The sequence below is a fragment of the Suncus etruscus genome, chromosome 11 (assembly GCF_024139225.1).
Source record: "Suncus etruscus isolate mSunEtr1 chromosome 11, mSunEtr1.pri.cur, whole genome shotgun sequence".
Classification (NCBI taxonomy): domain Eukaryota; kingdom Metazoa; phylum Chordata; class Mammalia; order Eulipotyphla; family Soricidae; genus Suncus; species Suncus etruscus.
Window position 1 is genome coordinate 10,567,423 of NC_064858.1, and position 14,862 is coordinate 10,582,284.

General features: G+C 50.4%; 1 protein-coding gene across 2 annotated transcripts; it reads left to right on the top strand.

The window, feature by feature from the left end:
• Positions 1–1,663: 1,663 nt before the first annotated feature.
• On the top strand, positions 1,664–14,767 carry IDH3A (isocitrate dehydrogenase (NAD(+)) 3 catalytic subunit alpha). 2 transcript variants are annotated; one of them, XM_049783748.1, is made up of 11 exons: positions 1,664–1,737; positions 5,401–5,463; positions 7,257–7,340; positions 8,001–8,115; positions 9,387–9,574; positions 9,749–9,882; positions 10,778–10,880; positions 10,960–11,024; positions 11,936–12,020; positions 13,536–13,688; positions 14,108–14,767. In XM_049783748.1, exons 1-11 carry the CDS (start codon positions 1,711–1,713, stop codon positions 14,189–14,191), a joined length of 1,101 nt encoding a protein of 366 aa, XP_049639705.1. In that variant the 5' UTR covers positions 1,664–1,710; the 3' UTR covers positions 14,192–14,767. The 2 variants fall into 2 exon arrangements, with proteins under 2 accessions (XP_049639705.1, XP_049639706.1); XM_049783749.1 differs by having other exon boundaries at positions 1,696–1,737; positions 5,401–5,439.
• The last annotated feature ends 95 nt before the right edge of the window (positions 14,768–14,862 follow it).

The window sequence follows — 14,862 nt, forward strand, 5'->3', positions numbered from 1 at the left end:
TTATTTATATTTTTTGGTTTTTGGGTCACACCTGGCAGCGCTCAGGGGTTACTCCTGGCTCTATGCTCAGAAATCGCTCCTGGCAGGCTCGGGGGACCATATGGGATGCCGGGATTTGAACCACCGTCCTTCTTCATGCAAGGCAAATGCCTTACCTCCATGCTATCTCTCCAGACCCTTCTTTTTTTCTTTTTTTTTTTTGGTTTTTGGGCCACACCCAGCGATGCTCAGGGGTTACTCCTGGCTGTCTGCTCAGAAATAGCTCCTGGCAGGCATGGGGGACCATATGGGACACCAGGATTCGAACCAACCACCTTTGGTCCTGGATAGGCTGCTTGCAAGGCAAACGCGGCTGTGCTATCTCTCCGGGCTCCAGACCCTTCTTTCTACATTTCTAAGTGTTATTTGAGCTTTGTACATGTGCGAACTGGCGCCAGTCTGCATACTGGAGAAGACCACAGCTCTAAGATTTATTTATTTACTAAAGTTCTAATAAAGTTCCATCTATATTAGGAAAGGAAGTAGAGAGTCATTTATTTTTTATGGAACTTTGGTTTAAAAAAAAACTAAAGTGATTATTGCGAATAATGATATTCTATCTTGCTTTAGCTCATTTCCTTCTGGAGAGTCCTTTGGATCAAAATGTTTTCTAAGCACGATACTATTTTGTTTCTATAGAAGCTATGTACGGTGTTGACTCAACACACTCATTTCCACAATATGTGCTCATCAGAATAATTAATATTCATCTTACATGGGGGCCGGAAAGATAGCATGGAGGTAGGGTGTTTGCCTTGCATGCAGAAGGACGGTGGTTCGAGCCCCGGCGTCTCATATGGTCCCCCGAGCCTGCCAGGAGTGATTTCTGAGTGTAGAGCCAGGAGTAACCCCTGAGCGCTGCCGAGTGTGACCCATAAACCAAAAAAAAAAAAAAAAACCCAACCAAACAAAAAAACCAAAAAACCCCCATAAAACAAACAAACAAAAAAACCCAAAAACCCAAAAATTCATCTTACATAAAATGTCCTTCACTATTTTCAGAAGCAAGAAAAAGCTGCCAATATTTTGTGCTGTTCAGACTTTCAGGCTTGATTTGTCCTGTTTATACGATGTCTATGGTGTTACTGGCATGTTAATTATTACAGCAAATGATAAAATGTGCAAAATGGCATTCCCTTCTTAATGACATAAATAAATGGAACAATTAATTTTACACAATAAAAACAAGCAATACAATAAAAAAAAAAACATGTTTCTAAGCATGGAGTCCCTGGCTGGAATAGCATGTACCCCAGAGACTGAGCAGCAGGACACGCCCTATGCATGCCCCACGCTCCTCCCAGCAGAAAAACGCGCGTGCCGGAGCGGAACCAAAAGTGCTCCGGGCACGCGCGCAGCGAAGGGTTGGGAGGGTGGGAGCAGGAAAGAAGGCGGAACTTCCGTCAGCGCAGCCGCCGGCTTCCGTCTTCGCGGCGCGCGCCTTTTTGCATCACAGTAAACGCGCGTAGCGATTGGAAGAGCGAACAGGGGGCGGTCCCGGGTGAGACCTTATGGGCGCACGTTGTTTGCGTCACAGCCGACGCGCTCCGCAATTGGAGGTGCTAACCGAGGGGGCGGGTCAGGGGCGGAGCCGATCCGGGGGCGTGGCTGGCGGGAGCGCGCGCGCCTGCGCAGTGCAGTTGCCCCCGGTGCCGCGGTCGCAGGGACGCGATGGCCGGGCCCGCGTGGATCTCCAAGGTGAGCGCCGACCCGGTGCAATGCATCGAGAGGCTGGGCGGCGGCCCCGAAGCGGCGAGGGCGGCGCGTGTGTTCTCCCCGGGCCCCGCACTTGGGTCTTGACCGCGCAGGCCGCGTGCATGGCAGCCCGACGGCCTCAAGGTCACGGTGGGGGGCGCGCGGGCCGGGCCCGGGGAGACCCTGCTAGCTGCGGCCTGCAAGCCCTGCGAAGCCAGCGCGTGGGCTGGAGCTCGCGGGAGCAGCAGGGGCCGCGTCTGCAGGGGCCGGGCCCGCATTCTCCTACAACCCCGCAGCTGGACTTCAGCCTCGTGGCCCCTCTGGGCCTCCCCCAAGCCTTGATTTAGTTCCTGCAGCCGCCCCTCCAGACCGAGGGCCCCTCCGTGCGGGGCCCTGCAGGTGCTTGCGGGGCCACCGGGCTTCCCCAGGTGAGGGAATCCCCAAGCTTTTCGCGCTGCCAGGTTTCCTCTTGGCAACCTGCCTGGCGTGCCAGCAGCTGCGGCCCCTCCAAAGGGCGCCTGTGCCACCATCCAGCTGCAATCTGAGCCCTTCAGAATGGGCCAAGGCCGTTCTGTTCCCTGTCCTGAATTTGGGGTCTGCAGCTCAAGATTAGCCAGCACCCCTAAGTAGGCGGCCTACCTAGTACGTGGGGAGGGCCCTGGGCTTTTCCAGCCTCATTCCCCTGTGCCCGTGTTGTATGTAGTCAAGGTCACGAGAATTGGGCATCAAGGCCTCTGGAGGGTTTTGAAGGAGTGTGTCCCCCAGGGAAATTGGAGGATCTATCACTCACTTCGCTGATATCTGTGGCCGGCTAGATACAGGGAGTACCTCAACAACCACTCTATAGAGGTTGCTGATTGTAACTCCACCCCACTTCAAAAGGGAGCTGACCCAGGAGTAGGCTCCAGTCCACAGTTTTCCTCTTGGGAGGGTGGGGGTCTCATCTGGGCTTTGCTTTAGAAAAAGGTTAAGCAGGGGCCGGCGAGGTGGCGCTAGAGGCAAGGTGTCTGCCTTGCAAGCGCTAGCCAAGGAAAGGACCACGGTTCGATCCCCCGGCGTCCCATATGGTCCCCCCAAGCCAGGGGCAATTTCTGAGCGCTTAGCCAGGAATAACCCCTGAGCATCAAACGGGTGTGGCCCGAAAAACCAAAAAAAAAAAAAAAAAGAAAAAGAAAAAGGTTAAGCAGCTTTAGAATGTGTTTTCTCTCTCTCTGGAAACATTTTAGAACCAGAAATAATAGTTTTCTCAAGTCTGCTCTGGTCACAAGATGCCTTACTTCAGCTGTCATTTCCTGTAAATCAGAATTTATCCTGTGGCTTACTACTGCCTTTAGTTATTTATTTTTTTGGTTGGTGTTTGTTTTTGGGGTTTTTTTTAGGGGGAAACCCAACGATACTAGGGTAATTCCTTGCTCTGCACTCAGTAATTAGTCCTTTCGGTGCGTGGGGGACCAGCCATCTAGTCTGTCAGGATTCTAACCCAGGTCACCTGTGAACAAGTCAAACTTTCCTCACTATACTATCCCTGTGTTCTATTCCCCCCCCCCTTTTTTTTTTGAGCCACACTTGACAGCACTCAGGTTACTCCTGGCTTTGAGCGCAGAAATCACTCTTGGCAGGCTTGGGGGACCATATGGGATGCCGGGAACTGAACCCTGGTCCATCCTGGCTTGGTCCATGCAAAGCAAATGCCCTACAGCTGTGCTATCTCTGTGGCCCCATGTGTTCTGTTTATAAGTGGGACTGTGAGGATGGGAATGAACTGTTGGCAGAAGTGGCTTGGGCCTGGCCTACACCCTAGGAGGGAACAGTTTGAAGCCAGTCCTGACTCCTCAGCACCTGGTACACGGAATTGATGATGGGTGAGACAGGTCTGGGAAGAAGAGCTGGTCAGCATCGAGGCTCTTGGCCTTGGGACCCATCTGCTAGGGGTTGTTGTCCAGGCCAGGTCTGTCTGAGACCCCAGGAGATGACACTGGGGGAATGACTCTGCTGGTGAGGGACAGGAACCAGGCTTGCTTTGTTTGTTGCATCTGGAGGGAGAGACCCTTGACCCAAAGCCCTTTGCCTTGGTCCTTCACTGTTTGTCCTGAGATGACCTCGGCTCAAGGCCCTCTTGGGGTTGACTCCAGAGTCTTGTTATCTGGCCTAAATTGGAGGGGCCTAAGTTCAACATGGCCCGGCCTGTGCAATCTTGGCACCATTGGTTTTAGCACCCGAAGACAGGCTTAGAGCGTGGGGGCTTCACAGAGAGGCTCTTTCTGCAGAGGGTGTTGGGCACTATGCCCAGAGTCCACGTCCACAGGGTTCCTGGTGACCTTGTTGCCTGTCCTCCTCTGGCCCAGAAAGGGTGACAGGGTGGAGCCAACTCCTGTGTTTTCTGTGGCATATAACAGGAAGTTACTTTAAAAACTTCTCAGACCTTTGTCTTCTGCACTCAGGAGATTGAGGGGTCATAGCTTGAGACTAAGGGCCACCCAGTAGAGGGGGCCATAGAAAGGATCGAGGTCCAAAGGGGCCAGGGTCCAAAAAGATTCAGAAAAATGGCTCTGCACAGTTTCCTTTCATCTACTGATAAGGCACTGTGTAGGCCGCCTGGCTTTAGAGGGCCCGAACCAGCCTTGAAAATATGGGTGCAGTCAGTGGGGAAAAGAACCAGCAATGGTGTCTATGTGCTGTCAGTCATAAGACAGCTGACAATCTTATATTTGTTTTGGTTACTTTGTCTCAGCAAATTAACAAGAAAAATAACCAACCTTCCTTCCTTCCTTCCTTCCTTCCTTCCTTCCTTCCTTCCTTCCTTCCTTCCTTCCTTCCTTCCTTCCTTCCTTCCTTCCTTCCTTCCTTCCTCTGTCTCTCTCTCTCTCTCCCCCCCTCCCTTCCTTCCTTTTCTTTCCCACCTCCATTTTATTATTCTTGGTTCTTTCCCTCGTGTACTTTGCTATTATTACTACGACCTTATCTTCCCTACTTACTTGAAGTACTTGAAGCATTATTTTCTTTTCTTTTCTTTTTTTTTTTGGGTCACACCCGGCTGTGCTCAGGGATTACTCCTGGCTGTCTGCTCAGAAATAGCTCCTGGTAGGCACGGGGGACCATATGGGACACCGGGATTCGAACCAACCACCTTTGGTCCTGGATCAGCTGCTTGCAAGGCAAACACAGCTGTGCTATCTCTCCGGGCCCGAAGCATTATTTTCGTTCTTATATTCTTTCTAGTTTATTTTGTTCTCTGCCATCATTATCTGTTCCTCATCCTTTCCCTCCCTTCCTTGTTCTCATTTCATTATTCCTTCCATCCTTCATTCCATTCATCTTTCTTTCTTTCCCCATTGCCTGTATTATTGGAAGAAAATAATTTGTTTAATTAAAATTTTTGTTTTGGGTATGGAGGTCCTGAAGAGGTAGTATAATGGATAAGGCATTGGCCTTGCATACAGGGAACTGGGCCAGGGATGATCCCTGAACACAGAGCAGAACAAATAAGCCTTGAGCACTACTGGGTGTGGCCCAAAAACAAATCCGAAGGAACTTGATAAGCCTTGTATTTAAACTTGAGGTGGTTTGTCATATTACACTAATGATAAGTACAGTATTCCCTGTTTTCTGATTGGAACCAATGTATACAGTGTCCCTCTGCCTGACTTTCTCTCTTGCTGTAATCAGGTCTCTCGCTTGCTGGGGGCGTTCGGCAGCCAAACACAGGTGACCAGAGGTTTTGCTGGTGGTGTGAGTATAATCCTGTCTTTATTTTTTTCCTTCTAGAAGTTTCTCAAGAAAGATGCTCTGACACATTTATTGTATAATATTGTGGTTTTTCTTTTAACTCTCATTTATTTAACATTAGGGAAAATTGGCCATATTTGTCCTGTATTTCAAAGTCACTGGCAAGTAGGCATACTAAGTCTCACTACGTGATGGCTGCACTTTTAGAAGCTGCCTCTCCACCCGTCACACAGACCTCTGAGGTGTTTTATTAAGAACCCAGAATACCATGAGCCTTACTCTCTTTCATAGTTCATTTGGAAAGGTTCTTTTTTCAAAATTGATACAAATGCTGATAACATTTTTGAGAAGCTTCACAACTCGCTTCTGTTTTTACTTTGTGCTTCATCCCTTGTGCATAGATGGCGGCACTGAGTGGCCACTTTCCCTGGAGCACTTTGGGGTGCAGTGCTCCACGGCATTTTCTTAGGAAACTGGCAGCAGTGAGAGTCTGCGCTTCCTAGCTGCACCTGCACTTAGTGCCTTTTGATTTTGCCCTCCTGCTGCCCTGTCCGTCCCGTCCCGTCTCATCCTATCCCTTTCTGTTCCCCATTGTTCCTGCCCTTGGGAGAGAAGCTGCTGGTGCCTTTGCTCCCACACTGGGAGGCAGCATAGATAGGGATGTGTGGGAGAGGCGGGTACGTCTATCTGCCTGTGCCCAGGCACGGAACGGCTTCTGGACAAGGCTGGCTGGGATCACATGCACTTGGGGACCTGTGGGAGACCAAGACTCTGCTGCCGCTTCACATCCAGCTTTGCAACCAGAGCATGCCGACCCAGCAGGAAGGGAATCAAGTTGAAAAGAAATGAGGTCACTAATTAAGCATAAAGCCTTTTGAGTCCCACAGAGGTTCACAATGATACATCAACCTGACCAAAGACAAAAGCGGGAGTGCCTGGTGTGTCATTTTTAACAGGTGCAGACCAGAGTTGGACCGGAGAAGACCAGGTCGTGTGGGCCAGCCTGCAACAGGCTCTGAACCATGGCGGGGCTGCTTTGCTTGTTAGCTTCTTGGCTCCATGATTTTATTTACTTTTTTTTGCATTTTATTTCTTGATTTTTGCGCCACCCTTGGAGCACCCATAGTGGTTGATGCTGGGAACCAGGTGATGCAGGGTTCAGATATGGATTCTTGTATGTGGAGCAGATGGGCCGTTTTTTCAGCCCTTTTCTCCTAGAGCCTCTATTGCCTTCTTCTCTCCACCACTGCTGCCCCTTGGAAGCACCATGTCTCTCGGGGCCAGCTCTGACCCTTTTCCTTACACGTTCTTCTCGTGGGTCCCAGATAGGCTCACTGAGTGGGTTCAGGTCGTGATTTTCACAGGAAGTGAGCTTCAGTGCAAGGCTAGCCTCAGAGGCTGGGAGAGACTAAGACAGGACCGGCTGTGTGGAAAACTGTGGCTTGCAGAGTCCTGAGGAGAAGGCGCCTCTACCTTCTCCCACCTTCATGAGTGTCTGCCTTGATTCTGTAGATGGAAGTTATGAACTCTGTTGGTTGGTCTGGGGAGAAAGGTCATTTGGCCAGTTGACTTGCTGGCTTGTTTTTGTTTTATCTAATTTAAAGCCTTGGCTCAAATGGAGAGGGTGGTTCGGGACTCTGTATGTCCTGGCCCCATGAGACTCAAGTCCTAGGGGTAGAACACTTTCCATCATGTCTTCTGGTGATGCCCCACATCAGTGGAATTTGAGGCACAGGCCCTTTCTGAACTCAGGAAATGTACCCTTATTAACCTCTTCGATGCTTTCTCCTCCTCAGGGTCAGACGGTGACTCTGATCCCAGGAGATGGAATCGGCCCTGAAATTTCAGCTGCCGTTATGAAGATTTTTGATGCTGCCAAAGTAAGTTGGCCTGAAAATAATGGATGTGTTGTGAAAGAGATTCCTGGGGCCAGAGAGGTGGGAGCGCACATGCCTCATGTGGGCAAGGTCCTGGGTTTGATAACTGGCACAACACACACTCTTGTACCCATAAATACATTCACAAATACACGCTACACGCATATATACTCCCACATACATGCACCTGTAAGCATATTCACATAGACACGCATATCTGCTCTCATACATATATAAACACACTCCCATGTTTCCTTAGACTGTTGAGTTTTTTAGATTTTTATTTTTGGGCCACACTCGGTAACCCTTGGGTTACTCCTGGCTCTGTGCTCAGAAAAAAAAAAACACAAAAACTCCTGGCTGAGTGGGGGATCAAATCTGGGTCAGCCATATGCAAGGCACTTACCCACTGTGCTATCATACACTGTGCTATCGCTCTGGCCCCACTATTGAAGTTTTTAACTTTTAGAATGAATCATACATGTTTGGACTTCATGTGGGCTCTTGGTAGCAGGTCTTCACTTGGGGAGTGGTTTGCTGCTGGATGGGGCTACAAGGACTAGGGGCTGGATTTTACAAGTTTCGTGTGTTCAGAGAAAAAGACACAGGCCCTGTGCTTGGGTCTTGCCCATGAGTGACTGCCCCGTGCCCCATTCACTCCAGGCGCCCATCCAGTGGGAGGAGCGGAATGTCACGGCCATCCAGGGCCCCGGCGGCAAGTGGATGATCCCTCCTGAAGCCAAGGAGTCGATGGACAAAAACAAGATGGGCCTGAAAGGTAGCGCCATGGGCCTAGCTACGTTTTGTCACAGATTCTGAGGTTGGGAAAGTTGCCCCGAGGGACTCAGTCAGATCTGTTGGAGCCAACGGTCAGGAACCAGGACCTGACTACTCATATACCACAGTTCTCTATTCGCACTTTCTTGAACGAAAGGTGTTCAAGTGATAACCTGTGTCAGAAGAAAATGTACATTTATCTTTGACTTTGACTAGTTTTTTTTTTGTTTGTTTTGTTTTTGGGTCACACCCGGCATCGCTCAGGAGTTACTCCTGGCTCTATGCTCAGAAATCACTCCTGACAGGCTCGGGGGACCATATGGGATGCCGGGATTCGAACCACCAACCTTCTGCATGGAAGGCAAATGCCTTACCTTCATGCTATCTCTCCATCTTTGACTAGGTTTATCTGTTGTATACATTTTGCATTTTTACTTTTTTTGGGCGAGAGGGCCACACCTGGCAGTGCTCAGGGCTTTCCTGGCTCTGTGCTCAGAGATTATAACTGGCAGGGCTTGAATATGGGGTACCTGGGGTCCAACCTGGATCAGCCATATGCCAGCAAAACACCCTACCTAATGTACTATCCTGCCCCCCAACACTTTTTTTTCTTTTTGGTTTTGTTTTGGGTCCACATCTAGTGGTGCTTAGGGTTTATTCCTAACTCTGCTCAGGGATCATTCCTAGTGGACCCTGTGGGGTGCCTGGGATCAGGCCAGGGAAGCACCTTCTGTTCCATCTGTCTGGCCCAAACATATTTAAGGTCATGATTCAGTGTGAATCCACTCAGGCATTAATCCAGGTGGACCCCACTCTGTCTGTGTTTGATGTCTTAGCAGGGCTTTCGAGAGCCTGTGTCCCTGTTCTTTTGTGTTACCCCTATTTTGGGAGGCCACACCCAGTGGGGCTCAGGGATTACTCTTGGTTCTGTGCTCAGAAATTACTCCTGGCAGATTCAGGACCGTATCAGATTAAACCTGAGTTGGTCGGTGCAAGGCAAAGGCTCCACTCACTCTGGCCCCTGCATTTCCTTTTTTGAACATTCCCCTAGCCCCACAAACTTGGGGTTTACAGGCCACATGCAGTCAAGTGGGACCCGGCCGGCCCCAGGCCTACTCTCGGTATGTTCCAACCCATCTTGTCCCCATTCTTATTGATGATGCAAAAGGAAATTATCCCGAGAAAACCCTCTCTACTTGGCTTTGAGGGGAAGCAGGGAAGGGGCAACCTTTTAGGAGGTGGCCCAAGTTTATGGGCTGATCTTTGACACAGGACCTCTGAAGACCCCCATAGCAGCTGGTCACCCCTCAATGAACTTACTGCTGAGGAAGACGTTTGACCTTTACGCCAACGTCCGACCCTGCGTCTCCATCGAAGGCTATAAGACACCGTACACCGACGTCAACATCGTGACCATCCGGGAGAACACGGAGGGCGAGTACAGCGGCATCGAGCATGTGGTGCGTCTCGGGGTGTGACCTCACTGAGCTGTGGGCCCAGAGGGACTTGGGGACAGCGTGTGTCCAGGGCACCCCCTCACGCCTCCCCCCTGGGCCCATGTACTGGCGCTGGCTCGAGGGCACCACCCTGTGGCTGCCCTTAACAACGCAGCCCTTCCCCTTTTTTCCTTCCAGATCGTGGATGGGGTCGTGCAGAGCATCAAGCTCATCACCGAGGAGGCCAGCAAGCGCATTGCCGAGTTTGCCTTCGAGTACGCACGCAACAACCACCGGAGCAACGTCACCGCTGTGCACAAGGCCAACATCATGTGAGTCCTCTGGGGGTGGGGTGAGGGGTTGCGGGGTCAGAGCATCCACCTGCGGGGCCGTGGCTCCCTCCTGCCCTTGGCCTCTGCTTGGTGCTCCTTCCTCAGCACCATGGTGTCCCTCCTGACCTGATGTCTCTGGGACACTTGGGAGTGTCCAGTCATCGTGTTAAAGGAGTACCCAGGGATAACAGGCAGGGAGGTGAGGTTCAGCAAACACCATACTGCGTGTGTTTGTGATTGTGCATATGTGTGTCTGCAACCTGCTTCCCTTCCTGGCCCATCTGAGTAGATATATCAGCTATATTCTTTGGTCTAAGACAAGCATCGAATATGTAGCATCTTTTCGTAGTTGAAATGACTGATAGGGGCCGGGTGGTGGCCCTGGAGGTAAGGTGCCTGCCTTACCTGCGCTAGCCTAGGAGACGGACCGCGGTTCGATCCCCCGGCGTCCCATATGGTCCCCCAAGCCAGGAGCGACTTCTGAGCATTACCGGGTGTGGCCCAAAAACCAAAAAAAAAAAGAAATGACTGATAAAGGTCTAGATGCCGCTATGCCCTAAAGGAAGAGCATGTCAGTTAACCTCTGTGTTACTTTGTGTTTTTCAGTTGTTTTGTTTGGGGGTGGGTGGGTGGGTGCTGGAGAGATAGCACAGCAGGGAGGATGCCTGCCTTGTATGTGGCCCACCCTGGCTTGATCCCTCGAGCACTGTCAGGGGTAATTCTTGAGCTTAGACCCAGGAGTGACCCCTGAGCATTGCTGGGTATGAACCAAAAATACAAAGAATCACTTTTGTTGTAGTCAGTTGTTACCTGGCCTTCTGGAGGGCCCTGCACTTTCTCTAACCTTTTCCTTCACGCAAGTTTTTGCTTTTCAGTAGTTGTTCTCTGATTACAGGCGAATGTCCGATGGGCTTTTTCTGCAGAAATGCAGGGAAGTTGCAGAAAACTGTAAAGACATCAAGTTTAACGAGATGTACCTAGACACAGTGTGCCTGAATGTGAGTAGGCGTCTCCCTGCTGCCCTCTGGTGGACGTGGGCTTCTCGAGCTCTCTGAGAGACGTGTCCCTGCTTTGCAGATGGTGCAGGACCCATCCCAGTTCGATGTGCTGGTGATGCCAAACCTCTATGGAGACATTCTCAGGTAGGCCTGTGGCAAGGACTGTCTAGCCACTCGTCTCTCATGGGCCCACAGGGCCTCGCTGCTTCTCTCTCGTCACTCTTCCTTCTCTCTCCCCTCTGCTGGGGGTGGGGTGGGGTGGAGAGGAGAGGGTTGCTCTCAGGATATTTGAGCGATTCTTTCCATAATTTCAGACTTAGAAGAAAGAGGCAAGAACCATTGGAAAGAGGCAAAAACCATTCTAAGACCCATGGGTTTGTTTTGTTTTGGGGTCACACCTGGCAGCACTCAGGGGTTACTCCTGGTTCTATGCTCAGAAATCGCCCCCAGCAGATTCGGGAGACCATAATGGATGCCGGGATTCAAACCACCATCCTTCTGCATGCAAGGCAAACGCCTAACCACTGTGCTCTCTGTCTAGCCCCCTAAGACACATGTTTTTGTGGTTCTTTATTTTTTGTTTGTTTAGTTTTGGTTTTGGTTTTTGGGCCACACCTGGCGGTGCTGAGGGGCTACTTCTGACTCTACACTCAGAAATTGTTCCTGTCAGGCTCTGGGGACCATATGGGATACTGGGGATCGAACCTGGGTTTGTCCTGGGTTAACTGTGTGCAAGGCAAATGCCCTACCCCTGTGCTATCTCTCAGGCCCCAGACCCATATCTTTGGTTCTGCATTGCCAAGAGATTGAGATTTTACCACATGTCTTTCTCTTCCCACCTCTGGGCTCCAGGCTCTGTACTGCACTGGCCAATGGGTATCATGTGGGTGACCCGGTAGGCGTGGCCTGGCAGAAGCTTGCTTGCCCAGTAGAGGCTCAGGCCTTTCTGTTTCCCAACTACCCCTGGAGCTGAAGCTGGGCTCCTCATAGTTTGGGGGGAGAATATTTGGAACTGCAGGTTGGGGCTAAGTGGCGTGTTCTCTTCACCCTAACAGTGACCTGTGTGCGGGGCTAATCGGCGGGCTGGGAGTGACACCCAGCGGGAACATTGGCGCCAATGGCGTGGCCATCTTCGAGTCGGTAATGTCTTTGGGTGTGCAGTGCCTCACCTCTACCGCGCCCTTATTCAGAGAAAATGTGTCTCTTATTCTAAGCTTGCTTAGTTCACCATCACTTAGCTAGTCACTATCTCTCATCTATTTTGAATCTTTAGTTATTGGATGTTCTTTCTCTCGCAGTATTTTTATTTATTTGAGGGACTTTTGGGGGGTGGGCCATGCCTAGCAATGCTTTGGGAGTACACCTGACTCTGCACTCAGGAATTTCTCCTAGTGGTTGGTGCTCAAGGTTCTGTGTGGGATACCAGGTATTGAACCCAGATCAGTTGAGTACAAGCCAAGCACTTCCCCACTGTACTCTTCAGCCCCTCTCTCACAGTATTATTCCAGGGATTGACTAGAAGCCCATTATTGTGCTTTTTGTTTCATGTTGGGGTCATATCCAGTTGTACTCAGTACCATTGTCTACGGTGCTGGGGATTGAATTTAGGTTGGCTGCATGCAGGGCAAATGTCGAGGTGCCTGTTTTTTTGTTGTTGTTAACCTGGTAACGCTCAGGGGTTGCTCCTGGCTATGTGCTCAGAAATCGCTTCTGGCTTGGGGGACCATATAGGATGTGGGGGGGGGGGGTTGAATTGCGGTTCATCCTAGGTCACCCTACTGCTGTGCCACCACTTTGGCCCTGTGCCTGTGTTTTTTGTTTGGTTTTTAGGGCCACACCCACCAGCCCTCAGGGGTTACTGTGGTTACTCTTGTCTTTGCCCTCAGGAATCGCTTCAGGCAGGGTCAGGGGACCATATCTGATAATTGAGGATTGAACCTAGGTCAGTCTTGTGCAAGGCTAATGCCTTATCCATTATACTATTGCTCGAGCCCCATTTGCTTTTTAAAGCTTTTAAATACTATTATTTTCTTTGGGGGGCCACTCTCGGTGCTCAGGGGCTCTCTTCCTCCTGTAATTCGGGGCTGAAACCAGGGTTTCATTCAACCCTCATCTTTGCACTATCTTTTTTTGTTTTGTTTTGTTTTTGGGCCACACCCGGCGTTGCTCAGGGCTTACTCCTGGCTGTCTGCTCAGAAATAGCTCCTGGAGGGGCCGGGCGGTGGCGCAAGAGGTAAGGTGCCTGCCTTGCCTGCGCTAGCCTTGGACGGACCACAGTTCGATCCCCCGGCGTCCCATATGGTCCCCCAAGCCAGGAGCAACTTCTGAGCGCATAGCCAGGAGTAACCCCTGAGCATTACCGGGTGTGGCCCAAAAAACAAAAAAAAAAAAAAAAAAAAAAAAGAAATAGCTCCTGGCAGGCATGGAGGACCATATGGGACACCGGGATTCGAACCAACCACCTTTGGTCCTGGATCGGCTCCTTGCAAGGCAAACGCCGCCGCTGTGCTATCTCTCCAGGCCCTGTTTTTTAATCTTTGCACTTTTTGAAAAACTCTTCCAACTCTTATCTCTCAGGCCATGTTGGTGCCTGTTTGTGTCATTGAGGGCAGAGGTCATCATGTCTGTCCCTCTGGTCCATCTCTACCTCCACAGGTCCACGGCACAGCCCCCGACATTGCAGGCAAGGACATGGCCAATCCCACGGCCCTCCTGCTCAGCGCTGTGATGATGCTGCGTCACATGGGCCTGTTCGACCATGCTGCCAAGATTGAGACTGCCTGCTTTGCTACCATCAAGGATGGGAAGGTAGGATGGCAGCCCTGCAGCCCTAGCCGTGAGCGACAGTCTGGTATTGCATGGGCCTCTCTGTTGTGGCTTCTCTGGGTTGTCCCAGGTGCATACGTGCAATATCTGCACTGCTGTACAGGGGCTGCGGTCTTTTTAAACTTAACAAATTCTCCCCAGGGGACATATGACCACACACACAGATCCATACCCCCATTGACGAAACATTTTCTGGGGGTCTAATATGGGGGGTGGGGGTATTTAAAAATCTTCCTCCAGTTAGTTGCCTGCTTGTCATAGCCTCCTGTTACTTCCTGGTCACTGTTATGCTGCCTGACTGGACTTCCCAGTATCTGGCGACCTGAGAACAAACCCCAGCCCACGCTTCACGTGCACGCAACCTCGCTCGTGATCTCAACTGTCACTTTTCCTTTCCTTAGAGCTTAACAAAAGATTTGGGAGGGAATGCCAAGTGCTCAGACTTCACCGAGGAAATCTGCCGCCGCGTGAGAGACCTGGACTGAGGCACCTGCACAGTCCCCAAACCTCACTCCCAGGCGCCACACTCCTGCTCTTTGTGCATCTGGTTTGCTTCTCGACAGAACCCCTGGTCAGATCTGGCCTGTCCTAACAAAAGCTCTGCGGAGGGCACAGGGACACCCCCGCCTGCTTTCAAAGGACTTTTTCCAAGTGCTTGTTTTATTTATTTATCTATCTGGTATACATTTTTTGGGTAAACTCCAAGTGGACTGTATCATTTGCCATTCTTAACCATTGTACACTTCAGTTAAAGCACTTTTTTTTTCCTCAGCTGTAAATATGATACAGAATTAATAAGAGCAAAAATTTAACTTTTTAAAAAACGTATTTTCCTTGGTTTATGAAAAAAAATGTAATAATTACAAGAGAATATTGACATAATAGCACAAGACAGAATCATTAAACAGGCACAGGAAGTTCCTGGGAAAGTGGGAATCACTGGGAAAGCGGTGATTGTGGCACTTTTCTTAGTGAGATATGAAAACCTTGACATGAATTATGTTCTTTACCTGAAATCTTGAGTGTGAATAAAGACTTCCAATCCGAGAGTACAAACAGAAGGCATCAGTTGTGTTTATCTGAAAGCTGCAGGTGACAGGCGGGACACAGACACCACGGTGCCGTCATCCCGTGTCCTGTGCTGCCTCCTGGCTGC

Excerpts from the sequence above, each read along its gene's own strand:
- IDH3A (XM_049783748.1), top strand. The coding sequence starts at position 1,711 with ATGGCCGGGCCCGCGTGGATCTCCAAG. Across the intron at positions 7,341-8,000 it reads AGATTTTTGATGCTGCCAAA|GCGCCCATCCAGTGGGAGGA; the intron begins GTAAGTTGGCCT and ends CATTCACTCCAG. Across the intron at positions 9,575-9,748 it reads ACAGCGGCATCGAGCATGTG|ATCGTGGATGGGGTCGTGCA; the intron begins GTGCGTCTCGGG and ends TTTTCCTTCCAG.